The following is a 27,747-nucleotide window of genomic DNA, read 5'->3' as shown; positions in this document are numbered from 1 at the left end:
AAGGCTGGGGTGCCCTCAGTCCCTACAGCACCCAGGCACACTCCAACCCAGCACACAAACCCCACGGCCCTAAGCAGGGGATGCCCCAGCAGCACCTCAAATCCCCCAACCCAGCTCCCCAACCAATCCACCCAGACCCCGGCTCTGAAACTACCTGGTCAGAGCCACCGGCTCTGCCTCCCCAACCACCCCAGCCGCCCTGTCCCCCACCTCCGCTCTCGCTTCCCCATCGCTCCGGCTCCTCCCCACCTTTCCCCTGGGAGCGTGGGGGGGCTGGGAGCCCCTGCCGAGCCGGCTCCCGGCGCCGCTAGCTGTGGCCGGCGCGCAGCCCAGAGAGTGGCGCGCTGCGGGCAGGGTGGCCGCCCAGGCGCGAGGCCGGCGCGTGCCGAGGTGTTACAGGCCTCGCGGCGAGCGCTGATTGGCGGCCGCCACGGTTGGCGGCCGAGCTCGCGCGGCGGCGGTTGGCTGTGACGCGCCCCTCGGCCCCTGTCCGCCATGGAGGAGCCTCTGCTGGTCGCCCCCATCAACCCCAACAACTTCCCGGCCAAGCTGTGGCGCCTGGTGAACAGCCCGCGGTTCCGCTCCATCCGCTGGGACACCCGCGGCGAGGGGCTGCTCATCGACCAGCCCCTCTTCGAGGCCGAGCTGCTGGGCGCCGGGCCGGGCCTCGGCGCGGGGCCGGGGGGCGACGGGGCCGCGGCCGCCTCGGCCGAGCTCTTCAAGACCACCAACTTCACGAGCTTCATCCGGCAGCTCAACCTGTACGGCTTCCGCAAGGTGGTGCTGGGCCCGCCGGGCGGCTCCTCGGCCGCGCCCGGGCCCGCGGGCGGCGGCTCCTCCGGGCCCCTGCACCACTTCCACAGCCCGCACTTCCGCCGCGACCGCCCCGACCTCCTTGTCCACCTCAAGCGACTCACCAGTGCCAACAAGGCCAAGCTCGCGGCCGGCCTGGAGGTGACCAGCCGCCCGCCCAACCGGTTCCAGCGGCTGCTGAGCACCTCGCTGCAAGGCGACCCACTCGTGCCGCCGCCGGGGCCCGGCAAGGCGGAGAAGCCCGGTGAGGCTGGGGGCGGGCAGCGCCAGGGGCACGTGGTCCCTGCGGGCGCTGTATGCAGCGAGGGGGAACATGGGGAGGGCCGGTGGGTCAAGGGATTCACACTGGGGTAGTGGGCCTGATGGTAGCAAGGTACGTTTGGCCTTCCTCGCCTGAAAGGTTGTTTAGACCGCTGGTTAGCTACACGCATGAAGTTGGGAGAACCTGTGCAGAGAGAGGTGATGGTTTTGAGGGAATAGTGAATTGGCCAGTCTGAACAGACTTAGGGTTCTCCAGTGTGTTTCTGTGTTGAAAATAAAAATTGTACTTTATCAATTGATGTTTCTGTGTAGTCAAACATCTGTCTACAGACTAAAACCGCTATCATATCCATAAGCATGAGTAGCTTTATGCACATGACATTGGGTTCAGGATGGTTTCTCAGGTACATAAAGTTACTCATATGTATAAGGATCTACAGGATCAGGGAGTAAAATAAGTTTTTATACTGTTATCCCTGCAGAGCTTTCACAGATGGATCTGGATTCTGTTAGTTCTTACGCATCTTGTGTGTATTGCTTGCTAAGTTCCAGGTACACACGTACAACCTCTTGTCTTCCATGGGTTGGTCTGAATGGTAGCTAGGAGTGTGATGGCCATTTTGTGCTAAGGAACAAATATGCTGGAGTAATAATTCTGCAAAATCTCTTAAGGAGAATTGAAAGTTAAATAACTTTCTTGAGAGGAATAAATGAGTTGGGTGGAGGTTAAATGGAGTAAATATGATTTGAAATCAGTCTTCTCAGAGGGGTTACTCACTGTCCAAGTGAAGTTTTGAAGAGCTCCCCACTTCTTGCTTTTTCCACCCCCCACAGAGGATAGGCAAAGGTGAAAAAAATGAGTGGGTTTGATGTGAAAAGAAGCTTGAACTTCTTTTGGTCAAAGTTTTTTGTTGTTTTGGGGTTTTTTTTGGTTTGGTTTACAATATAAATTGAAATCTTGTTCATCCTGTGTTTTCTCGAAGACTCAATGGACAACTGGAAAACTATTAGGGTTACAACACCTTAGATACCGAGGAAGTAAAACTTGAGAAAGGAAGGGACTCCTAAATTAGACTTCTTGTTTAATTTTTGTTTTGTTTAACATAAAAGATCTTTGTTGAAGATTTAAAAGATAGAGGGAACTATTGTAATTATCTAATCTGATCTCCTCTATAATACATCATAGAATTTCGCATCATAATTCCTGCATCAAGCCCATAACTTCTGGGTTGAGTGCTCTTAGTTGGAAGGACAAGGACTGAGAAAGCTCCCACTGCAGGTCTCTGGTTCTCCAAGAACACCTCCAGAAAAAACAGGGAAGACAAAGCTGGATAGTCTTGATTCCTCCCCCGTCCCCCGGTAATAGATAAGCAGGATAAATACTACTTAGGTTTTCTTTGTACATCATAAATAAATAATAAAAGGGCACAAACAATCATAGAATATCAGGGTTGGAAGGGACCTTAGGAGGTTATCTAGTCCAACCCACTGCTCAAAGCAGGACCAATCCCCAACTAAATCAATCGCTAAAATCCTTCCATTCTTTTCTATCCTTACTGCTAAAATATTTTTTCCAAGCTGTTTTTTTCAGTCTTATAATTTTGCAAGTCTGGGTGGATTTTCATAGGGGCAACAAAAAACACCTGTCTTTCCTCAAGGTGTTCCCCCACCTCGACAAATTTCTAGTTCCTAAATTAAAGCCTGGGCACCCTAGAAGCTCTAAACAAAAAACTTCCTTTGCTTGAATTAAGATTCTTAGTACATTTCCTCCTGTCCTCATTTTTGTAAATGACTTAGAGGAGATTTTGGAACAAACTGATAAATAGTAATAAGTTACCAGGACCAGATGGTATTCACCCAAAAGTTGTGAAGGAACTCAAATGTGAAATTGCAGAACTACTAACTGTAGTCTGTAACCTATCATTTAAATCAACTTCTGTACCCAGTGACTGGAGGATAGCTAATGTGACATCAATTTTTAAAAATTTAAAATGGGCTCCGGTAATTACAGGTCAGTAAACCTGACTTCAGTATCTGGCAAAGTGGTTGAAACTATAGTAAAGAACAAAATTGTCAGACACATAGATGAACCTAATTTGTTGTGGAAGAGTCAACATGGTTTTTGCAAAGGGAAATCATGCCTCACCAATCTACTAGAATTCTCTGAGGGGGTCAACAAGCATGTGAACAAGGCAGATTCAGTGGGTATAGTGTACTTAGATTTTCAGAAAGCCTTTGATATGGTCTCTCACCAAAGGCTCTTAAGCATGGTAAGCTGTCATGGGATAACAGGGAAGGTCCTCTTATGGATTGGTAACTGGTTACAAGGTAGGAAACAGGGTAGGAAAAAATGGTCAGTTTTCAGAATGGAGAGAGGTAAATGGTAATGTCCCCCAGGGGTCTGTACTGGGCCCAGTCCTATTCAACATATTCATAAATGATCTGGAAAAAGGAGTAAACTGAGGTGGCAAAATTTGCAGATGATACAAAACTACTCAAAATAGTTAAGTCCCAGGCAGACTACGAAGAGCTACAAAAGGATCTCTCAAAACTGGGTGACTGGGCAACAAAATGGCAGATGAAATTCAATTTTGAGAAATGCAAAGTAATGCACATTGGAAAACATCATCGCAACTATACATGTAAAATGATGGGATCTGAATTAGCTGTTACCACTCAAGAAAGAGATCTTGGAGTCACTGTGGATAATTCTCTGAAAACACTCACTCAATGTGCAGCGGCAGTCAAAAAAGTGAACAGAGTGTTGGGAATCATTAAAAAAGGGATAGGTAATAAGACCGAAAATATCATATTGCCTCTATATAAATCCATGGTACACACCCCCTCTTGAATATTGCATGCATATGTGGTTGCGCCATCTCAAAAAAGATACATTGGAATCAGAAAAGGTTCAGAAAAGGGCAACAAAATGATTTGGGATATGGAATGGCTGCTGTATGAGGAGAGATTAATAAGACTGGGACTTTTCAGCTTGGAAAAGGGACAACTAAGGGTGGATATGATAGAAGTTTATAAAATCATGATTGGTGTGGAGAAAGTAAATAAGGAAGTGTTATTTACTCCTTCTTATAACACAAGAACTAGAGGTCACCAAATGAAATTAATGGGCAGGAGGTTTAAAACAAACAAAAGGAAGTATTTTTTCACACAGCACACAGTCAACCTTTGGAACTCCTTGCCAGAGGATGTTGTGAAGGCCAAGACTATAACAGGGTTCAAAAAAGAACTAGATAAGTTCATGACTATTAGCTAGGATGAACAGGGATGGTGTCCCTCGTGTCTGTTTGCCAGAAGCTGGGTATGAGCGACAGGGCATGGATCACTTGATGATTACTTGTTCTCTACATTCCCTCTGGGGCACCTGGCATTGGCCACTATCAGAAGACAGGATACTTGGCTAGATAGATGTTTGGTCTGCCCCATATGGCTGTTCTTATGTAACCATTTTTGCGGAAACTTTCTACACAAAATTCAGCCTGGGGCAGAGTCCCATCATTGAAAATTTCCACCTATATGTTTAAATTTAGCAAAGTTTTAAAAAAATGAAAACAAGGTTTTGTAGTGGGAAGAGTTGGATAACTGTAGCTGTAGTCACATTGCTGCCAGCTCTGCCTGTTATAAAATAAGTATCTCCTCTTTTGCAGGTCACGTTTAACAACTATTCCCTGTCTCACTATTGCCACCTCCTATCTACAGTCTATTCCTTAGATTGGTTAGTAGAGGTTGAGTAATTTGCAGCTTTCCCTTTCTGCAGTGCTGACTGTGCTTCCAAACCTTACTTGCAGAGAGCAAAAAGCTGGTATCAAGAGTCCTGGGATGTCGGACAAGAGGCAGAGTGTTGTATAATCTAAAGCCCAGTGTTTAGAGTTTATTATTAACTCTTCCATCTTTGGATTTTTCTTTTTCTTTCCATCAGAAATTTTGTGATAAAGCAATTAAGCTAAGATTTTCAAAGCCGCCTAGAGGATTTGGACACCCCGTTTCCAATGGCTTCTCTTAGGTGGCTTTGAAAATCTCATCCTAGGAATCTTGTACTCCATCTTGTCTGACATACTACTTCATGCTTGTTTGCTATACCATATGACTTACGAAAATGCAGATTCTAAATAATTCAGATTTGGTTTGCTGGCTGACTTTTCAAAGAATTACTTTCCAAGTTGTGGGGCTGGGAACTGGCTGCTGAAAGTTTTTTTTTTTTTTTTTTTTTTTTACAGGGGATTGAAATGCTGCATTGTCAACATTTAGAGCCAGATATTACTTTATTTTCATATGGTGAAATACAATCTGTGTGTGGATTGAACGTTCTATTTTATGATCCTTTATTTATTTTATAACCATGTAATCCTAGTAAATATATTCTTTTTCATGCAGGAGCACTGACAATAGGACAGTTTCATCGGTCTTTTCGGCGAGACAGTTTATCTCCTTACTCCTATGTATCTGCTTCATCCCACAACCACAGCACTTTATCATCAAAAGGTTCAGATCGGACTCCAGTCCCCCCCAGAACATGGCAGAACTCTCTTGGGATGCTTCCAGGGCAGGTGGAGACTTCCCCAACATTTTCAGACAAAGGGGTTCCATTTCCTGTACTTCAGAGGTTTCCAACAGAGGTCACGTACACTCTTCAACCCAGTGCCACCTCTGTGCACATACAACAAGGACCTCAGACAATGGCCAGTTCTTCCCAGAAATATAGCAACTACACACCTTCAGCACAGTACTCCCAAACCTACTACCCAACAGGTATGATAAGGGTCTAGCATTTGCCTTTCATCAAGATATTTTAAATCAACAAATTATTTTTCTGCAATGCACTTTAATGTATACATATTAAACAAGACTTAGAATAGAAAGGAAGAGTATCAAACCTAAAAGAACAGGGAGAACCTCCTAGCAAGGCAAGTTCTTAACATTTATTCTTTACTGTCCCTGTTCTGAAGTCTATACATGCCTTCCAGATTTTCTGGCAAGCCACTTTGACAAGTTTCAAGGGTAGAGGAGAGCATGGTCATTCTTGGTGGGAAGTTTGGACATGTACTTAGTTTATTTGAAGTTGACTTGGAGAAAATGTATTAAAGGATCTCCTAACAATTCCAGATAGGATATTTCATCCTGCTTGAAAATCTGTGTCACCGTTTTTGCATTTTCTCAAATTCTTTCCTATTGAGCCATTCATACTGTAATCTGTGCACCTTCAGATGGAAAGTGACATCTATCCCTCCATAGAATCATAGAATATCAGGGTTGGAAGGGACCCCACAAGGTCATCTAGTCCAACCCCCTGCTCGAAGCAGGACCAATTCCCAGTTAAATCATCCCAGCCAGGGCTTTGTCAAGCCTCACTTAAAAACCTCTAAGGAAGGAGATTCTACCACCTCCCTAGGTAACGCATTCCAGTGTTTCACCACCCTCTTAGTGAAAAAGTTTTTCCTAATATCCAATCTAAACCTCCCCCACTGCAACTTGAGACCATTACTCCTCGTTCTGTCATCTGCTACCATTGAGAACAGTCTAGAGCCATCCTCTTTGGAACCCCCTTTCAGGTAGTTGAAAGCAGCTATCAAATCCCCCCTCATTCTTCTCTTCTGCAGGCTAAACAATCCCAGCTCCCTCAGCCTCTCCTCATAACTCATGTGTTCCAGACCACTAATCATTTTTGTTGCCCTTCGCTGGACTCTCTCCAGTTTATCTACATCCTTCTTGTAGTGTGGGGCCCAAAACTGGACACAGTACTCCAGATGAGGCCTCACCAATGTCGAATAGAGGGGAACGATCACGTCCCTCGATCTGCTCACTATGCCCCTACTTATACAGCCCAAAATGCCATTGGCCTTCTTGGCAACAAGGGCACACTGCTGACTCATATCCAGCTTCTCGTCCACTGTCACCCCTAGGTCCTTTTCCGCAGAACTGCTGCCTAGCCATTCGGTCCCTAGTCTGTAGCTGTGCATTGGGTTCTTCTGTCCTAAGTGCAGGACCCTGCACTTATCCTTATTGAACCTCATCAGATTTCTTTTGGCCCAATCCTCCAATTTGTCTAGGTCCTTCTGTATCCTATCCCTCCCCTCCAGCGTATCTACCACTCCTCCCAGTTTAGTATCATCCGCAATCATTTTTGTAGTACCATAGTCCATCATTCTTGTAGTACCATAGTTAAGGTTGTATGCATTCCAGTCTAAGTTTTATTTTTGACTTTTTTCTTCTTCCTCCCCACCCCAAAAAAAATTGCCTCAAAAATTCTATATGTATCTTCAGACCAGAGCAGATGTTTTGTCCAGAAAGTTTGAAGCAAATTGTCTAAGACCCTTGTTTGAATTATAGGAAAAGAGAAAATTTCTTTTTTGTAAATGTTACAAATAGAGGTATTTAATTTCTGAGTGTATGTAACTCAGACTTCTGGGTTTTAAGAGTTCCAATTTGTCGTGCTTTCATAGCCATTTAATTAATTGGGGTGCAAAATGCCCAAGCTACTGATCCCTGGTTCAGTCTCTTAGGTGGCTACTTAAGAAATTGCTTCAGAGATTTGAAATTGGTGAGGCACTTAGAGAGAGATACTGATCTGGGCTTTAATAAAAATCTTTCTAAGTATAATCACAACACTGTTAAGGCATCAAAAGTATAAAAGAACAACCCGCATTATGCATACTCACAAAACTAATCTGGAACACCTGTGTCAGGTGGGGGATTCCCAGGGTTGGGGGAAATGATTGCAGGTCCTAGCCATGCACCTCTAAACAAACACCAAACCTCCCTCTTAGGGGAGGTCAGAGTTAATTCCTGTATCAAGCACCACGGTAACAATAGAAAAACGCTTTGATCTAACCCAGGCAAAGCCAGGAATAGAATGAGGTACGGATTTCTAGCAGGAGTTATGCAGACTTCCTTGCCCAGATACAGCATGTCGTACATAACCCGCCCCACACACACACTTGGCTAGACACACACAGACTCTGCCCCATGCCAATGCGATCCTCTCTTTCTCCTCCCCACTTGGGTCAGTCCAACCTGTCTGTGCGCTCTGGTGCTTGTATACATTGTTAAGCTCAGACTGGTGAGTCTTGCTGTCTGGTCTCAGTCGAATTGTCAGCTCCAGGCTGTGCATCCATAAGAGTTGCAAGCACCAGTGCAGCAGCTGGCTGTCAAGCAGCTCCTCATTCAGACACTGCACCCTCATGTCTCTCTGCCACAGCTCAGTGCTGCTGCTTCTCAGCTCTTTCTTTGTTCTCTCTCTACATCTTCCTGGGCTTGTTCCCTGTCCCGTCCCATCTGTTCATTGGCTCAGACCATCCCAGAAGGTCCACAGTTAATTCTGTGTCCTTGTTTTGTAGTGGCACTCTCCTACCAGTTAGGTTTGTGAAGAGTAGCAGGGAGGGGAGATAAAGAGGAGAGAAAGAAACGGGAAGGGGCTCTCTACTCAGTTTCTTGTCTGCGATGAGGAAAGGAAGAAGGAGCCCATCTTTCCTGGGCTTGGTATTAAGCTTTCCACAGTCCAACCTTCTCAACTAAGTTGGAAATACACCTTTCCCTTACATCCATGTGTGTCTGGGACCATAATTTATTAAGTGTCAGTCCTCTGCCCATGTTTGGTATTCCAGGGACCAATTTTAGGGTTCTTGCATGACCAATTTGCATCAGTGCATTTAACAATGATTTCAACATGTCAATGTAGTTTCAGGTGTACCCAGAAAGTACATAAAATATGCTATTTTGAGCCCAGATTATTGTTATTGTGGCTTATGTGTTTATAACATGATACATATTGCTAAATCTTATTACCTTTGTGTCAATCACTCATGCTATTCAGGCGTTCTGTTAAATGCCTCAAGTGTATTTCTAAGCCTGTTTTAAGACAGTCCTTCACTTTAGCTGTAATGCAATTAGGAGTACACATAGTGATTATTCATTACTGATTTCTTAAGCATCTTAACTTTTCCTAAAGGTATAGTCCATTGCCCACGTGTGATTGACTTCTCGGGAGACACACATCAGGGATAGACCCATAGCAGTAGATTCTGGATAGCCTAAGTACATAGAATAAGCATTATTATTAAGATAATAGATGTGAATCTTACATATTTTAAATCCGTTATGGAGGTAATACTAGATTTCTGGAAGTGAGCTGGCAGTGCCAATATTGAACAGAGGTTCTAGAAATTTGTTAACTTTTCTGTTTGGATTCTTTCCAGCTGTGTTACAGTGCTGCTCACCTACGACTCACCTAGATCCTCTTAGTTGCTGTGGCAGTCCTACAGCCTCAACCTACACACACTGCAGCTATTTCCAGGTGAGTGCACTAAGTTGAAACAAGAGGAAGCCATGTGACCTAAGTTCCCTCTAAGCCACGCGGCCGTGCAGCAGGCTATCAAGGGCCGCGCAAGTGGGGAAAGGCGTTCCTCCCCCAGCCCAGCCAGAGCTGCTGCAGCCGTGGAGAGCGTCTCTCCCCTGGCCCTGCCCAGCCGGAGCTGCCACGGCCATGGAGAAGCATCTCTCCTCCGTCCCAGCCCAGCCGGAGCTGCTGCGGCCCATGGAGAGGTGACCTGACCCGGTCCAGCTCAGCCCACGGGATCTGCCGCGGCCGTGGAGAGGTGCCCCTTCCTCGGCTTGGCCTCGTCCAGCCCAGCCCAGACAGAGCTTATGCAGCCGTGGAGGGGTGCCCCTCCCCCATCCCCCAGCTGCTGCGGCGACAGAGGGCTGGGGCACCCCAGAGAGAGGGCACCCCCAGCCAGAGCCCTCACCCCCTTACCCCAACCCTCTGCCCCAGCCCTAAGGACCCTCCTGCACCGCGAACCTCTCATCCTGAGCCCCACTCCGGAGCCCGCACTCCCAGCCAGAGCCTTCACCCCCACCAAACCCAAACCCTCTGCCCTAGCCCTGAGCCCCGTCCCGCACCCCAATCACCTCATCCCCGACCCTACCCCAGAGTCCACACTCCCAGCCAGAGCCCTCATCCCCCTGAACCCCCTCCCACACTCCAAACCCCTCGGCCCCATCGCCGTTGCACATCGCCTCCATATTGGTGCACATAACAAAATTCATTCCGCACATGGACAAAAAATTATAGGGAATGCTGCATGGAGTTACAGTACTGTGAACTCTTGGGGAGGGGGGATATAGAATTGAAAGAGGATGACTTTGAGAATACATACAATTAACTTGACTGTAAAAATACGTGCAAGGACAGCTGTATATAAATGTGTGTTTTTTGTAACTCTCTGATTAGTCCTCGGGTAAACACCAGGTCAAGTGTTCCACTCTGTGGAGCTACTTGCTCTGGGTGAGGCAACCACAATATAAAAGAAAACATAGCTGATTTCTCCAACGTTTCTATTTGTCTTTGTTAATGAACCTCAGTATTTCAGATTTCAATATTAATGTTGATAAATCTGGAGTATTAGTGGTCCTCCAGGGATTTCCTAGGTTGGACAATGAGTTTTTCATAACACTGTGAGATCTCTCTAGTCTGCATACCAAGTGGGTTTCTGATTTGCATTTCTGCAACTTTATCTTGTGCTTAGCAAAATCAAAGATGACTTATCAAGTTGGCTTCTTCTCTCTAACCAAATTAAAATGTCAATATTACCTAAAATTCCTTATTTACTGAAAATGCCCCCATCTGATTCTGACAAAGAGGGAAGTATCTGACTTGGAGGGCCTGTGTTTATTGGATATCAAAAGGTCTAAAATGGGAGGAGACCTTATACTTTTTTGTATGAGACTAGTGAAGTGAGATGTACTGAGAAAGTATATGCCTCTGTGCTCTGAAAAGGGGTTGGCTTCTCCAAACCTGATTATCTGGTTGTCTTTCTTGCCAAATACACAAATCCCCATGTATATTAATTATAATCCTCTAGTCAAGAACCTTTATATGGTCTTCATGGGTGGCGTGTGAACTGCCACCCAGGGCAGGCTAGCCCCCAGCCATGCCCCTTCTGCCCGAGCCCCGCCCTTGTGCGCCCCCTTCCGGAGCCCCCCCACTGCATCTGCTGGCTCCAACTCCAGGCTAGTGCCCTCAACCTCCCCGAGTCCTGGAGCGGGCAGTGTGGCCGCAGCGCCTCCCCCCCCTCCCTGAGCGCTGGGAGGGCAGCGTGGCTACACGCCCCCCCTCAGCCTCCCAGGGCCTGGTGGGCTGCGCGGCCGCAGCCCCGGAGCACTGGGACGGTGGGCAGAGCACCTGGAGGGTGGATGGTGGGCCCCAGTTCTGAAGCCGCACTGAACAGAAGTGGGGGTGGGGTGGGGGGGGCTAAGGGGCAGAGCATGGGCAGGGCTACACCTGGCTGTTTGCGGAGACACAGCCTCCCCCAGTCTTCCTGCCACCAATGATGGTCTTACAGAAACTTACGTAAATTCAGGGCCAAATTGTGGTCTCATTAATGTAGTGGTGGAGGAGTATAAAGAGGCACTGGTTAATCACATTGTGGGTAGCAATGTAGAAGTAAAAGCATGTTTCGCTGAGCTGCTATTCTCTTCCTTCACTGCCCCTGACCTCCACCTCCTCGGAGCTGAGGGATCTTCTGCCCATATGGTCCTCAGTTGTAATGGGACGCTGTGGTCCATGTGTTGGTTTGGTGGTGGGGGAAGCCTGGCTCTCTTCACCCCCTTCTGCTACAGTTTCTCCAGCAGCTCACAGGTATTCTTGGTGCGTTATCTGCTGCTACTACTTTGGCACTGGTGTGGCCCAAACTTGGAATCTTCAGTGATTTTTGGCAGGCTGATAATATTTCCCTGAGGAACCAAAGGGAAATAGTAATCTGGCAGAGACAAAGTGTGAATAGCATTTCACAGGACAAAGGACAGACACTTCTCTACCCTGAGGGGATTCTCCCTTTTGAATATTATATACCTGCTTCAAATACCTGCTGTAAACAATAGAGTTTTGAGAGATTCTCAAAGAAGAGATTCAGGGTGGATAAAAATTAATGATTTAAAAACATAAAATAAAAAAAATTGAATTTTTTTTATTTAAATCGGATTTTTTTGATAAAATGCTTTTGAGGAAAAAACCTATCTAAAGATAGTTTTAATTAAGATACATTATAGCTCAAAGATGGAACCATTATGGAATAGGTATTATACATTCTAATTCTATAGTATGAGACAATATATTCATGTAATGTTTAAGAAAAGTTTTGTAAATGAGTTCCAATAGTTCATGAATTCAGGACCCAGTTTTATGGGGTTCCCGGGGCTTCTGTATAGATTATTTAAGTTAATCTTTCTATCTACCCAATGGGACTCCATGCTCAGTCTAGAACAGGGGTCCGCAACGTGATGCCCACAGGCACAATGGCGCCCGCCGGGGCGGTTGTGTGCGCCCACAGGGCACCGCGCCGCTGAAATGCCGCCTTTGAGTGCGGCCACTGGAGAACCGCCCACTGAAATGCCGCCAAGAAGCATTGCTGTTTCTCGGCGGCATTTCGGCGCCGATGCTTCTTTCCGCAGCTGCTTCTCGGTGGCATTTCAGCAGCGGGGGGTCTGGTGCCCGCCACAGTCTTCTGGGAATAGGAATGTGCTATTCCCACAGAAAGGTTGGGGACCGCTGGTCTAGAAGATACCATCAGAGATGCCTAATTTTGCAGTTCTCAGACTGTGGATTTGTGTCTCCAGAAGTAACATGCTTGTTAACAGCAACAATGTTTTAAAATAAATAAATATAGAGAAGTGAGAAATAACAGACCTCAACCCTATTGTCCCTCTGCAAGTTTGTGTACACAGAGTCAATCCCTTACCTCTTTCTAAAAGTGCAAAGTTTCAAAAAGTTCAGTGAATTGAAGATTTTTGGGGGCGGAATAGATCTGAACAAGGAGAAGAAGTCTGGAGATAAATGTGAGAAGGGAGGGACAGGCAGTAGAAGCAAAAGTGAAACTGTTTGAGCAGCGTATTCTAGAAGTCTTGAGGTCTTTCTGAATGTAACCTTCATTGATTTGAGGTCTACCATACCATTCTCTCATTAGAAGGGAAAACCTATAATGGTAGCAGGCTGTAAAAGAGACCCAGTTTGGGAATATTTTACTGAAGTTCCTCTAACTGTGGGTAAGAGACGCATGTGTGAAAAATGCAAAAAGTGCAACAAAGAAATGCAACGCCTGGTTGCTCAAATGAAACAACATTGTGAGAAGTGTTCCATCTCAGGAGGATGCTGTGTTGAAGATGATGAAAGGAACATGTCTGAACATGAAGGATTTTCAGGTTGGTAAACTTTTTTATTTCATACTTTTTTCTTAAGGACTGCCTGTCTTCCTTCTGGACTATTCTTGAATTCTCATGTTTGAGCAAAAAATATAGTTGTTACTCTATGGTACTATCATTTTAGATGCAGTTGTGATAAAAAATAAATAGCTAAAATAGGCAGATCTTCCTTTTACAATTTCACCTTTAAAGTAGTACTGAGTGTCAGTGAGTGCAATGAGTAATACTAAATGAGCAGGTTGGTAATAATAATTAAATGACTGCATTGACTTATTTTGTTTAGGAGAATCCATCCTCAACATACAGGATTCTGAAGACTATCCACCTTCAAGATCACCATCATTTTCTATAGTTTCAGAGTTATCTGCCAATGATAGTGTTTCAGTCACATCATGTATGTCACATAGCCACAGTATATCACCTGTAGGAAAAAGAAAAAAAAATCTCCATCATCCAGAAACAACCATAGATAAGTTTGTGATAAGAACCAGCAGATTACAAAAAGAGGTCATTGATGAAAAATTTGCTCGGTTTGTTTATGCAACAAACTCTCCTTTCTATATGATGGAGAACCCACACTTCATTAACATGGTTCAGTTACTGAGAACAGGATACAGTCCATCTAACAGAGCAGATGTTGCAGGCAAATTGCTGGATAAAGTGTATGAAAGAGAAATTGAGCAGTGTGCAAAAGGTCTAGAGGGTAAAATTGTTAACCTGAGTCTTGATGGGTGGAGCAATGTCCACAATGATCCTGTTGTACGTGCTTGTGTGACAACAGAAGAAGGGAATGTCTTCCTTACAGAAACAATTGATACATCAGGAAATGCACACATAGCAGAATATTGACAAGAAGCAGGAGTAAAAGCTATAACAAACTGTGGAAAAAAAAATTGAAATGTCTAGTACGCAGCTTGGTCACAGACAATGCTGCAAATGTATCCAAGATGAGAAGAAATTTAGAAGAGAGTCCCAAGCTAATAACATATGGTTGCAGTGCTCATTTGATGCACCTCCTAGCCAAAGACTTCAGTGTTCCAGAAATAAAGGCTAATGTTGTTGAAATTGCAAAATACTTCTGTAACAACCACTTTGCAGCAGCTGCTCTGAAAAAAGTGGGAGGAACCAAGCTAACTTTCTCACAAGACGTGTGATGGAACTCCGTAGTAAACTGTTTTGAGCACTGTATCAAGAACTGGCCTAATCTGATGACAGTTTGTGAACAAAAGCATGAAAAAATAGATGGCACTGTCACAGACAAAGTTCTCAACATTGGGCTTAAGAGAAATGTTGAACACATGCTGAGTACCCTGAAGCCTATTTCTGTAGCCTTGAACAAAATGCAGGGAAGTAACTGTTTTATTGCTGACACTGTTGAAATTTGGAAGGAACTGAGTGAGATCTTAAAAAGAGAAATAAGCAATGACAGAGTTAAATTACAAGCATTAAAAAAACAAATGGGACAAGCACTGTCTCCAGCTCATTTTCTTGCAGATATTCTCAATACTCGGTGTGACGGTGCACCCCATAAGGCTTTATGGAAATATGCTTATGAATGTGTATATATATGGCATAACTGGAATATGTTTTATGTTACGTATGCCATATAACATATCTATGTAAAGGTTATGATCTACTGGATATATTCTTCCTATTTGTATGCATGTGTCGTTGTATTCAAAGTTATGAATATTGGCTGTATACTTGTTTCTCATGTTGACCTGGCTGACATAGTCAATTTTTTTTTTTTTTTAATTTCATTTAACTATTTTAGGTAAAAACAATTTTAACAAAAACAAACCTGATTTTAAAAAACTTGAATGTTTAAATTCAAAAATTCATATGCTTGTTTTGTTAAAATATTGTTTGCTGTTGAAGAAAAAAATCCAGAATACATAATGTTGTTTTAATTAAATAAAACAATTTAAATGTCTGTCTGGTGATGTTCTCCTAATACAGCATGGCAAGAAAATCCTCCAGATATTAATGATTAACCTGTTGAACTGGAGATAATTCACCTCCCAATGACTTCATAAATATCTGCTTCAGTTACCTTTGGTAAATGAAATAACCAAACAATCATTCATTTTCTGATATAGCTGTAAAAGTAATCTGAAAAGTTTTCAAAATAAATCACTTTAAAAATGTATAGTGTGTACCTTTTTAAAATGAAATCTACATCTATCTCTGAGTTGTGAAGAATATGTATTAAGGTTATAACCACCAACAAGAATACACTTTTATGTAGAAATCCATGATTAAATAGAGTCTTCCTGAATAGTGATTTAAATCATGATTTAAATCACTAATCAATTTGGTTTAAATCAAATCCACCCTGAAAAGATTACAAGGATTCTTTATAATGGAAAGGGTTATGCACCCTAAATATAGGAGTTACTACCAGCTACTGCTAATATTTGTGTACACTTGGTGGTATTATAGCTGTGAGGGCCAGGTTTTCCAAAGGTATTCAGGTGCATACTGGGACTTTTGAAAAGTGATTAAGCAGGTTAAGCCACCTGCAGAAGTACCCACCTGCAGAAGTAAAGAAACAGATTGATAGAGCCAGAAGAGTTCCCAGAAGTTACCTACTACAGGACAGGCCTAACAAAGAAAATAACAGAACGCCACTAGCCGTCACCTTCAGCCCCCAACTAAAACCCCTCCAACGCATTATTAAGGATCTACAACCTATCCTAAAGGATGACCCAACACTCTCAAAATCTTGGGAGACAGGCCAGTCCTTGCCTACAGACAGCCCCGCAACCTGAAGCAAATACTCACCAACAACCACATACCACACAACAGAACCACTAACCCAGGAACTTATCCTTGCAACAAAGCCCGTTGCCAATTGTGCCCACATATCTATTCAGGGGACACCATCACAGGGCCTAATAACATCAGCCACACTATCAGAGGCTCGTTCACCTGCACATCCACCAATGTGATATATGCCATCATGTGCCAGCAATGTCCCTCTGCCATGTACATTGGTCAAACTGGACAGTCTCTACGTAAAAGAATAAATGGACACAAATCAGATGTCAAGAATTATAACATTCATAAACCAGTCGGAGAACACTTCAATCTCTCTGGTCACGCAATCACAGACATGAAGGTCGCTATCTTAAAACAAAAAAACTTCAAATCCAGACTCCAGCGAGAAACTGCTGAATTGGAATTCATTTGCAAATTGGATACTATTAATTTAGGCTTAAATAGAGACTGGGAGTGACTAAGTCATTATGCAAGGTAGCCTGTTTCCTCTTGTTTTTTCCTACCCCCCCCCCCAGATGTTCTGGTTTAACTTGGATTTAAACTTGAAGAGTGGTCAGTTTGGATGAGCTATTACCAGCAGGAGAGTGAGTTTGTGTGTGTATGGGGGTGGGGGGGATGTGAGAGAACCTGGATTTGTGCAGGAAATAGCCCAACTTGATTGTCATGCACATTGTGTAAAGAGTTGTCACTTTGGATGGGCTATCACCAGCAGGAGAGTGAATTTGTGTGGGGGGGTGGAGGGTGAGAAAACCTGGATTTGTGCTGGAAATGGCCCACCTGATGATCACTTTAGATAAGCTATTACCAGCAGGACAGTGGGGTGGGAGGAGGTATTGTTTCATATTCTCTGTGTATATATAAAGTCTGCTGCAGTTTCCACGATATGCATCTGATGAAGTGAGCTGTAGCTCACGAAAGCTTATGCTCTAATAAATTGGTTAGTCTCTAAGGTGCCACAAGTACTCCTTTTCTTTTTAGGCACCTAAATACTTTGAAATCTGGCCTATAGTGCCTAGTGACAGATAGAGTTATGATTGCCTGTGTATCTCCATTCCAAAAGGCCTGTTTTCAATTTCTTACAACTTTGTCTGATTTACACTTTTCAGGATGAAATTTTCTGGGTTTTTCTCTACCCGGAAGAGAATATTCCTGTGGTGTTTAAGCAAAAACAGTTTTACTGGTTCTTGGTTTTCATTTCCTTCTTTAGAAGGAAGTGAGTGACAAAAAATGTTGGTTGTCTAGTTTTTTTCCTTAAAAAACAAAACAAACAAAAAACAACTTCTACCAACTCATAGGGAAAGTAGAAACTTGAAATTTGGTACAGTGGTAGTCCATAGATTGGACATATGCCTTTCAGTGGTCTAGTAAAAATCTCTGATTTGGATGAATAAAAGGACCTGTTTCTCTCTCTCACACACACACACAGAGTTAAGTTTTTTAAAATAACAATAAGGGTCTTTTTAATAATGATATCCTAATATTCTGTTCACACTTTGTGTGTAATGATGCCGTGTCGAATTTTGTATCTCCTATCTGTGCTCAAGTACCCCTGTTTCCAAAAACTTACAGAACGTGAAGAGGACAGCTTCAGCCCTCAAGGTTTGACACTGTTTGTCCAATATTCCGTGTCCTGCATTTCACTTGTGCAAAATGATACCTTGTTTTTTCTGAGGTTATATTATGCCTGGAATGCTGAATCAACTTCCTATCATTTTACATGTTAGAAGTCTGTCTTTTTCAAAAATACAAGAGCCTATGCTCTCCTTTGTATTTTTCCACTGATGCTGAAACAGGGTTGTAAAAGTCTTCAAAAGACCAAGAACAGTGCTGGTGTTTGAAAAATATATCTGACGCCTTCTGCTAGACTTTGGGTGGATAGAGAGTAAGAGAACCTTAACATACCCATTATTGGTCAAGCCTAAGTTGTAAGTATGATGCATTCTTTCCGGAGCAAGACCTTGGAGTTCACTGACCACAAAGACTCAAAGATCTGAGATCTTAGTTCCACAGCTTTTCAGAGTGGACCTTTACACTTCCGGAGAGGGAAAGGGTGACAAGGATCAGTAGGAAGACTGTAGGTCCAGGTTACATACTGCCAGTTGTTAATTTTTGTATTAGTGAGGATGGCATCTAGCACTTGAGTTAAACCAAGATACCCCAAAATAGCTTTAAAATATTAAATTCGGGTAGGGGGAAAAATCTCAAAAGTCCTTTGAAGGCAATATGAACCCCTGTTAGGAAAATGTACAGAATGCAGATAACATAACTCAATTGTAAATACTTTTTAAAAAATATGATAAAATGGGTTAGGATGATAATATCCTTGACTGGTAGAATCACAATGGTGAAAATGATGCTTCTCCCTAGGATTACATTCTTACTGCAAAGACTTCTAAAAGAAATCCCTATCTAATTACTATTTATGATGTTACAATTTATTTGGGGGCAAACAAAATTCCTAGGTTTAATGTAATAAAAGATATAGTATAAGCCAATATTGGAAAGAGGATAAGCAGCCTCAGATATTGGGAGGTGGAGGGAATATTGGACATCACAATTATGGCCTTCATTCTGTGGTGTTATGAAGTTTTCTCTCTGCTTTAGTGACAATAATTTTCTTCTCAAACTATCTGAGACTTGCTTAAATTTCTTTTGCCTTACTGAAAAAAAGGGAGCGAGAGAGAGAGAGAGCGAGCACGCTAGCCCTCCACTAACAAAAATTAGATGCTTCCCTCCAAAGTTCTCAACATTGGGCATAAGAGAAATTTTGAATACATGCGGAGTACCCTGAAGCCTATTTCTGGAGATACAAATGGGGCAAAAGTGGACCTGCAAAGAGTAAGGCAGGTGTTTAAGGGGAAGTAATTGATGGACCTGAGACACTACTAAGAACTTGATGAGAACACAGGTTTGGCTGCTAAAGATAATAGTGTTGATGTAATAGACTAAGAGTTCTGTAAGACATTTTGCTTGGTACTGCATGACAAGAAAGATGCAAAATTAACATGGCATACATTAAATGGATTAAAAGCTGGCTAATTAATAGGTCTCAAAATGTAATTGTAAACGGGGGATCATCCTTGAACAGGTGTGTCTCTATTGGGATCCTGTAGGGATCAGTTCTTGGCCCTATGCAATTTAACATTTTATTAATGATCTGGAAGAAAACATAAAATCAACAGTTACAAAGTTTGCAGATGACACAAAAATTAGGGGAGTAGTAAACAATGAAGAGGAAAGGTCACTGATTCAGACCTCTCTAGATTGCTTGGTAAGCTGGGTTCAAGAAAACACTACATTTTTATACGGTTAAGTGTACATTTATACATCTAGGAAAAAAGAATGTAGATGTACTTACACAATGAGGGACTCTGGGAAGCAGTGACTCTGAAAAAGATTTGGGGGTTGTGGTGGATAATCAGCTGAATATGAGCTCCCAGTTTGGTGCTGTAGCCAAAAGGACTAATGCTTTCCTTGAATGTGTAAACAGGGAAATCTCAAGTAGGAGTAGAGAGTTATTTTACATATGAATCTGGCACTGGTGAGACTGCTGGTAGAGGACTGTGTCCAGTTCTGTTGTCCACACATTCAAGAAAAATGTTGATTGATTGGTGATGGTTCAGATAAGAGCCAGAGAATAGTTAAAGGATTAGAAAACATGCCTTTTTATAGTTACAGAGTCAAGGAGCTCAGTCTATTTAGCTTAAGGAGAAGGTGAAGGGATGACTTGATTAGTCTATAAGTACCTACATGGGGAGCAGATATTTGATAATGGGCTCTTCAGTGTTGCAAAGAAAGATATAACATGATCTAATGTCTGGAAGTTGAAGCTAGACCTATTCAGACTGGAAATAAAGTGTAAATTTTTAACAGCAAAAGTAATTAAGCATTGGAACAATTTACCCAGGGTCATGGTGGTTTTCTCCATCACTGATAATTTTTAAATCAAGATTGGATGTTATTTTAAAGATGTGCTCTAGGAATTATTTTGGGGAAGCTCTAGTGTGCCTTCTGGCCTTGGAACTGATGAAGCTAAGAAACTTTGAATATATCTAATATTGTAGTAATATTTTTCTTATTACAGTCCATTGCATTTTGTTTTCCCAGAATCCTCCAATGCAGTCATCATACCCAGTTGAATTTTTGCCATCTAACTGGCCATGCAATACAGCTGATGAAAACAAGAAGACAGAAGTAAACCTAGAGGCTGTCTTTCAGATTGTAGATGAGATGCATTCATCCCCCAAGTTAGAGATGGTGAAGGTGGAACCTGTGGAGAACCAGTGTCCAACCCCACAGCCTAATGCAGGCCAGCAATTGATCGTTAACCCTGGGAATAATGATGCACCTTCCTCGAGTCACGCCAGCCAGCTGGAGCCTCTTACACCTGTAGGTTCTGATATTACATTTATGGTGGGAACAGATCAAGCAATAGCCTGTTCTTTGCCACAGTCTTCTGAATTTATTTATACTATCCACACCACCGAGCCTGTAGAGAACACTGCTGCACAAACGGTGCAGGAACCTGCAGACACACAGGAAGCACATGCGAAACTGAAAGAACAGATGAGCCATGCTTCAGCTCAGTCTTCAGTGGTGTTTCTTCAGGAGGGACTGCCATTCAGTCCACAGCAGGTATGGGGTAAAGGAACACTGCAATATGTGTTCCTGTACTACAGGATATTCTGCTGTGATAACTACGCTATACTACAGTGAGGGCCTGGTCCTACAAACTTCTTGTGTGAGTAGTCCCATTGAAGTAACTTACATAAAACTGTGAGAAACTAAAGGGTTGGCTGGATTGGACTTCTAGGGTCAGATTCCCAGCCAATGTAAATCCGCATCACTCCATTGTGATCTGTCCCTTAGTATTTACTATGTCTTATGTCACTAAGGGCAGGTCTTAAGGGGTTAAGTCGACCTAAGGGATAACTCAGTGGTTTGAGCATTGGCCTGCTAAACCCAGGGTTGTGAGTTCAATCCTTGAGGGGGCCAGTTAGGGATCTGGGGCAAAAATTGGGGATTGGTCCTGCTTTGAGCAGTGGGTTGGACTAGATGACCTCCTGAGGTCCCTTCCAACCCTGATATTCTATGATTCTATGATTCTAAGTTACGCAACTCCAGCTACGTGAATAACAGAGCTGGAGTAGACGTACTTTAGGTCGACTTATTACGTTGTCTACACGGCGCTGGGTCAACGGGAGAAATTCTCCCGTCAACTTACCTTATGCTTCTCTTTCCGGTGGAGTATTGGAGTCGACGGGAGAGCGAGTGGTGGTCAATTTAGCAGGTCTTCACTAGACCCGCTAAATCAGCCCCTGGTGGATCAATTGCTGCAGCATCGATCCATGGTAAGCCCTAAGCTTTTGTTTACACTGGAACTTCTTCGGCAAAACTTTTGTTTTACTGATGAAAAGAGCCGGTGTGAACAGCTCTTTGTCGGCAGGAAGACTTTCCTGCCGACAAAGTCGCTGCTGCTCGTGGCGAGGTGGAAGTTTTTTGTCAGCAGGAGAGCTTTCTCCTGCCGACAAACAGCAGCTGCACTGTATGCCTTTTAGCAGCATGGCTGTGGCAGCACAGCCGTGTCACTAAAAGCAAGGTACTGTACACAAAGCCTTAGTGTTATTCCAAAACACTGAGCAATTAATTTGAGTGACCATTAGTATTCTTAATTTATGCACACTATTTAACTCAATTTTTTTGGTTCATTGAGGAAAGATTTCTCTGAACCTTGTGTATTGTAATATCCCATACTTGGTTTGATTGTTCTTTCTAGACATACAAAGTAAAGATGAGCAGGACAGGATGTGCAGGGGACATGTATCCTGTATTAATGAGAGTGCTGGTGTATGGCTGCCAAGTTATTTCCGCATAGAAGTGAGGCCTGAAATGTGAGATACAGGGTTAAACACCAGTTTATCAAGAGATTGTGACTAAATCCAGGTCTTTCCAGACATGCCCACTCTGTCTACTTCCATCTTTTACACATTACACTGGAGAGAAAGGCATGAGTGCTTAGGGGGCTACCACTCAAAGCAAAGATTTATCCCTAGCATTTAACCATGGCTGGTCAAAAGCTTTAATCTAAACGGTTTTTGATGGGAAATTGGGTTTTTCATTAAATGGAATTTTTTGTATTAAAAAAAAATCTGTCTACTTTCCATGGAAAACTTACATGATTATTTAACCAAAAAACTGAAATATTTTGATACAGGTATCCTATTGTGCTATCTCATGGAAGTTGAAATTTGGTTTCCTCGTGTCCCCATTCTCTATGGGCTAAGCTTCCCAGCTCAGCTACATCTCCCATGATTCATCATGACCAGAGACTCCCCTGGTGAAGCTGTCTCCCTTCACCAGGAGAGGAGAGGTGTATCAGGTGAGATGTCTGACCAGGGAGCCCAGCCCTTGGAGGAGAAAGGGAGCACGACAGCACTTCCAAATCAAAATATTTTGGATTTCAGATTTTCGCCAGGATCTTACTTTCCATGGAAAAGTTTGCTCAAACAATTGTCTTTACAAGTTGTTGCAAAATTTTTAGCAGGGGAAAAGCCTATATTCTGTCTAGTTCTTCATTTAACCTTATTTGGACCATGAATCTGCTTCCATTTATGCTTGCACTGCAGAGCAACATCTATTCACATCTTTGCAGCACTTATAGAATCATAGAAGATTAGGGTTGGAAGAGACCTTAGGAGGTCATCAAGTCCAACCCCCTGCTCAAAGCAGGACCAGCACCAACTAAATCATCCCAGCCAGGGCTTTGTCAAGCTGGGCCTTAAAAACCTCTAAGGATGGAGATTTCACCACCTCCCTAGGTAACCCTTTCCAGTCCTTCACCACCCTCCTAGTGAAATAGTTTTTCCTAATATCCAACCTAGACCTCCCCCACTGCAACTTGAGACCATTGCTTCTTGTTCTGCCATCTGCCACCACTGAGAACAGCCAAGTGCCATCGTCTTTGGAACCCCCCTTCAGGTAGTTGAAGACTGCTATCAAATCCCCCCTCACTCATCTCTTTTGCAAGCTAAACAAGCCCAGTTCCCTCAGCCTCTTCTCGTAAGTCATGTGCCCCAGCCCCCTAATCATTTTTGTTGCCCTCTGCTGGACTCTCTCCAATTTGTACACATCCTTTCTGTAGTGTGGGGCCCAAAACTGGGCACAGTACTCCAAATGTGGCCTCACCAGTGCCGAATAGAGGGGAATAATCACTTCCCTCGATCTGCTGGCCATACTCCTACTAATGCAGCCCAATATGCTATTAGCCTTCTTGGCAATTAGGTTATACTGCTGACTCATATCCAGTTTCTCGTCCACTGTAATCCCCAGGTCCTTTTCTGCAGAACTGCTGCTTAACCAGTCGGTCCCCAGCCTGTAGCGGTGCATGGGATTCTTTCATCCTAAGTGCAGGACTCCTGCACTTGTCCTTGTTGAACCTCATCAGATTTCTTTTAGCCCAATCCTCCAATTTGTCTAGGTCACTCTGTACCCTATAGGTTCCAGGCCATTTTAGCATTACATTAATTGTGGTTAAAGAAACAACCCCTCTATTTTTGATAGTTATTAACCTTCAGAAAAACTTGTTTTCAAGCTGAAATTTTTCATGAGTGTTCTTAACACAACGGTATACCTAGTGTGAGAGGGTTGGGCCAGATGGCTACAGGAGAGTGATCGAAGGCAGGTATATTAGCCCCAGGTTAAGTCGGTCCCTTTTCCCTGGGTAAGGGAGCAGGGAAGGTTCCAGAACAATCAGGAACTTTCTGGAAGCAATTAAGGCAGACAGGCTGATTAGAACACCTGCAGCCAATCAAGAAGCTGCCAAAATCAATTCAGACAGGCAGGCTAATCAGGGCACCTGGGTTTAAAAAGGAGCTCACTTCAGTTTGTGGCGTGCGTGCAAGGAGCTGGGAACAAGAGGCGCAAGAAGCTGAGAGTGAGAAGGTGTACTACTGGAAGACTGAGAAATACAAGCATTATCAGAAATCAGGAGGAAAGTCCTGTGGTGAGAATAAAGAAGGTGTTGGGAGGAGGCCATGGGGAAGTAGCCCAGGGAGTTGTAGCTGTCGTGCAGCTGTTACAGGAGCCACTGTAGACAGCTGTAATCCACAGGGCCCTGGGCTGGAACCCAGAGTAGAGGGCGGGCTCGGGTTCCTCCCATCCCTCCATCTCCCCAACTTCCTACTTGATACCGGAGGAGTTGACCTGGACTGTGGGTTCCACCGGAGGGGAAGGTCTCTGGCCTGATCCACTGGGTAGATCAGAAGAGACTGCGGGAATTGTTCTTCTTCCTTTTCCCCATAGCCAGTGATGAGGCTAACTGAGTGAACGGCAGATTTGAGCCATGAAAGTGGCCAAACTGAGGGCTGCCGTGAACCTCTGAGGCGAGCAAATCCGCCAATAAGCGCAGGACCTACCAAGGCAAAGGAGGAACTTTCACACTAGATATCAACAAACAATTTTGGCCAGACATCCTGTCCCCTTATTGCATATACTCTCAAACCTGTTTATTAATAGGTTGGACAAGTTCTGGCACTTTGAGACTGCAGCTGACAACTATCTTGCTGAATGATAACATCATTTGAGATATGAGTATATGCTGATACAATGAAAAAATCTGAAAACTAGTTTTTATTTTGTAATATTTACTTAAACCGAATAATGTTACTGTGTAAAATATCACTTTGCTTAAATACTAGACTTAGAGACATTTTTAGAAATGCACATAGAATTGTGGCAGCTGTGCATGTAAGTGGCTAGTTAGATGCCTGACTAGTCATTGGAGTATACAGTTACACCTCTTTAGCACTCATTTAAAAATCTGACCTTGAAGATTTTTTTTTGTTAAATATTATGTTAGGATGGAGCTCAAATTGCTGATGTCATAAGTGATATTACAGATCACCAAGATGCTCAGAAATACCAATTTTAAAAAAAGAGAGCTTTTATTTTTACATTTATTTTACACAGTTTATACCTTATGAAAATCAGACCAGTTTTCTTTAATGGCATTTAAGCTCCAAGTAGTGTTTTCTGTTTGTAGAATGTCCCTTGAAGTGGATGTTCCATGAGAGAAAGAGCTATTTATCTACATTAAATCCCCTAAAGTGATTACAGAAAGTATTGAGTGGGTTTTGATTTTTTTTTAAAGGTGGATCCCAGTATTAAGTGTCAAACCAACCCATCAGAGACAGTTTTGTCTTCGGAGCAGGTAGGATTCCTTATTTCAGATGTGGGACCTGTGAGCAAATCTGTCAAAGACACAGCTTCATCCATACAAACCAGGTGCAGAGAGAGAAGAAGCAGTTCACAGAAGGGCAAGTCTCCTGGTAAGAATTGGGTCCATAGCTTTACCAGTGTTTCCTGTGACTGGTGACTTAAGGAGCCATGTAGTCAAGACAGAGAAAATGATGAACAGTGTAAGGCTTGGTCTACACTTGAAAGTTATACAAGTATACCTATTTTGGATAATTGTGTACTGTTTTTTTAACTGAAATAATTATACCAGTACAACCACTGATATTGCCACAGTTGTACAGGTATAAAGGTGCCTTATACCAGTATAGCTTATTTTCCTTTCCATACAGGAATAAACTGTACCATAGAATCATAGAATATCAGGGTTGGAAGAGACCTCAGGAGGTCATCTAGTCCAACCCCTGCTCAAAGCAGGACCAATCCTGAACTAAATCATCCCAGCCAGGGCTTTGTCAAGCCTGACCTTAAAAACTTGTAAGGAAGGAGATTCCATCACCTCCGTAGGTAACCCATTCCAGTGCTTCACCACCCTCCTAGTGAAAAAGTTTTTCCTAATATCCATCCTAAACCTCCCCCACTGCAACTTGAGACCATTACTCCTCATTCTGTCATCTGCTATCACTGAGAACAGTCTAGATCCATCTTCTTTGGAACCCCCTTTCAGGTAGTTGAAAGCAGCTGTCAAATCTCCCCTCATTCTTCTCTTCCGCAGACTAAACAATCCCAGTTCCCTCAGCCTCTCCTCATAAGTCATGTGTTCCAGTCCCCTAATAATTTTTGTTGCCCTCCGTTGGACGTTTTCCAATTTTAAAAAAATCCTTCTTGTAGTGTGGGGCCCAAAACTGGACACGGTACTCCAGATAAAAAGAAAAGGAGTACTTGTGGCACCTTAGAGACTAACCAGTTTATTTGAGCATAAGCTTTTGTGAGCTACAGCTCACTTCATCGGATGCATACTATGGAAAATACAGAAGATGTTTTTATACGCACAGACCATGAAAAAATGGGTGTTTATCACTACAAAAGGTTTTCTCTCCCCCCACCCCACTCTCCTGCTGGTACTAACTTATCTAAAGTGATCACTCTCCTTACAATGTGTATGATAATCAAGGTGGGCCATTTCCAGCACAAATCCAGGGTTTAACAAGAACGTTTGAGGAACAGTGTGTGGGGGGGAAGGAATAAACAAGGGGAAATAGGTTACTTTTTATAATGACTGAACCATTCCCAGTCTCTATTCAAGCCTAAGTTAATTGTATCCAATTTGTAAATTAATTCCAATTCAGCAGTCTCTCGTTGGAGTCTTTTCGAAGTTTTTTTGTTGAAGGAAAGTCACTTTGAGATCAGAAATCGAGTGACCAGAGAGATTGAAGTGTTCTCCGACTGGTTTATGAATGTTATAATTCTTGACATCTGATTTGTGTCCATTTATTCTTTTACGTAGAGACTGTCCAGTTTGACCAATGTACATGGCAGAGGGGCATTGCTGGCACATGATGGCATATATCACATTGGTAGATGTGCAGGTGAACGAGCCTCTGATAGTGTGGCTGATGTTATTGGGCCCTGTGATGATGTCCCCTGAATAGATATTTGGGCACAGTTGGCAACGGGCTTTGTTGCAAGGATAGGTTCCTGGGTTAGTGGTTCTGTTGTGTGGTATGTGGTTGCTGGTGAGTATTTGCTTCAGGTTGGGGGGCTGTCTGTAGGCAAGCACTGGCCTGTCTCCCAAGGTCTGTGAGAGTGTTGGGTCGTCCTTCAGGATAGGTTGTAGATCCTTGATAATGCGTTGGAGGGGTTTTAGTTGGGGGCTGAAGGTGACAGCTAGTGGCGTTCTGTTATTTTCTTTGTTTGGCCTGTCCTGTAGTAGGTGACTTCTGGGAACTCTTCTGGCTCTGTCAATCTGTTTCTTCGCTTCAGCAGGTGGGTATTGTAGTTGTAAGAATGCTTGATAGAGATCTTGTAGGTGTTTGTCTGTCTGAGGGGTTGGAGCAAATGCGGTTGTATTGCAGAGCTTGGCTATAGACGATGGATCGTATGGTGTGGTCAGGGTGAAAGCTGGAGGCATGTAGGTAGGTATAGTGGTCAGTAGGTTTCTGGTATAGGGTGGTGTTTATGTGACCATCGTTTATTAGCACTGTAGTGTCCAGGAAGTGGATCTCTTGTGTGGACTGGACCAGGCTGAGGTTGATGGTGGGATGGAAATTGTTGAAATCATGGTGGAATTCCTCAAGGGCTTCTTTTCCATGGGTCCAGATGATGAAGATGTCATCAATATAGCGCAAGTAGTGTAGGGGCGTTAGGGGACGAGAGCTGAGGAAGTGTTGTTCTAAGTCAGCCATAAAAATGTTGGCATACTGTGGGGCCATGCGGGTACCCATAGCAGTGCCGCTGATTTGAAGGTATACATTGTCCCCAAATATAAAA

At 43.4% G+C, this 27,747-nt stretch overlaps 1 protein-coding gene across 1 annotated transcript in view; it reads left to right on the top strand.

Moving 5' to 3' along the window:
- The first annotated feature begins 495 nt into the window (after positions 1-495).
- The window catches only part of HSF5 (heat shock transcription factor 5), a 69,206-nt gene continuing 41,954 nt past the window's right edge, over positions 496-27,747 (top strand). Inside the window, exons 1-5 of the mRNA XM_073315045.1 lie at positions 496-1,057; positions 5,467-5,841; positions 9,285-9,382; positions 20,173-20,700; positions 25,214-25,391. Coding sequence (XP_073171146.1) covers positions 496-1,057; positions 5,467-5,841; positions 9,285-9,382; positions 20,173-20,700; positions 25,214-25,391 — 1,741 coding nt within the window. The remainder of the gene's footprint in view (positions 1,058-5,466; positions 5,842-9,284; positions 9,383-20,172; positions 20,701-25,213; positions 25,392-27,747) is intronic.

The sequence above is a fragment of the Lepidochelys kempii genome, chromosome 17 (genome assembly GCF_965140285.1).
Source record: "Lepidochelys kempii isolate rLepKem1 chromosome 17, rLepKem1.hap1, whole genome shotgun sequence".
Lineage (NCBI taxonomy): Eukaryota > Metazoa > Chordata > Testudines > Cheloniidae > Lepidochelys > Lepidochelys kempii.
The sequence above is the reverse complement of the archived record's forward strand: the minus strand, read 5'-3'. Positions and strand labels throughout refer to the sequence as shown.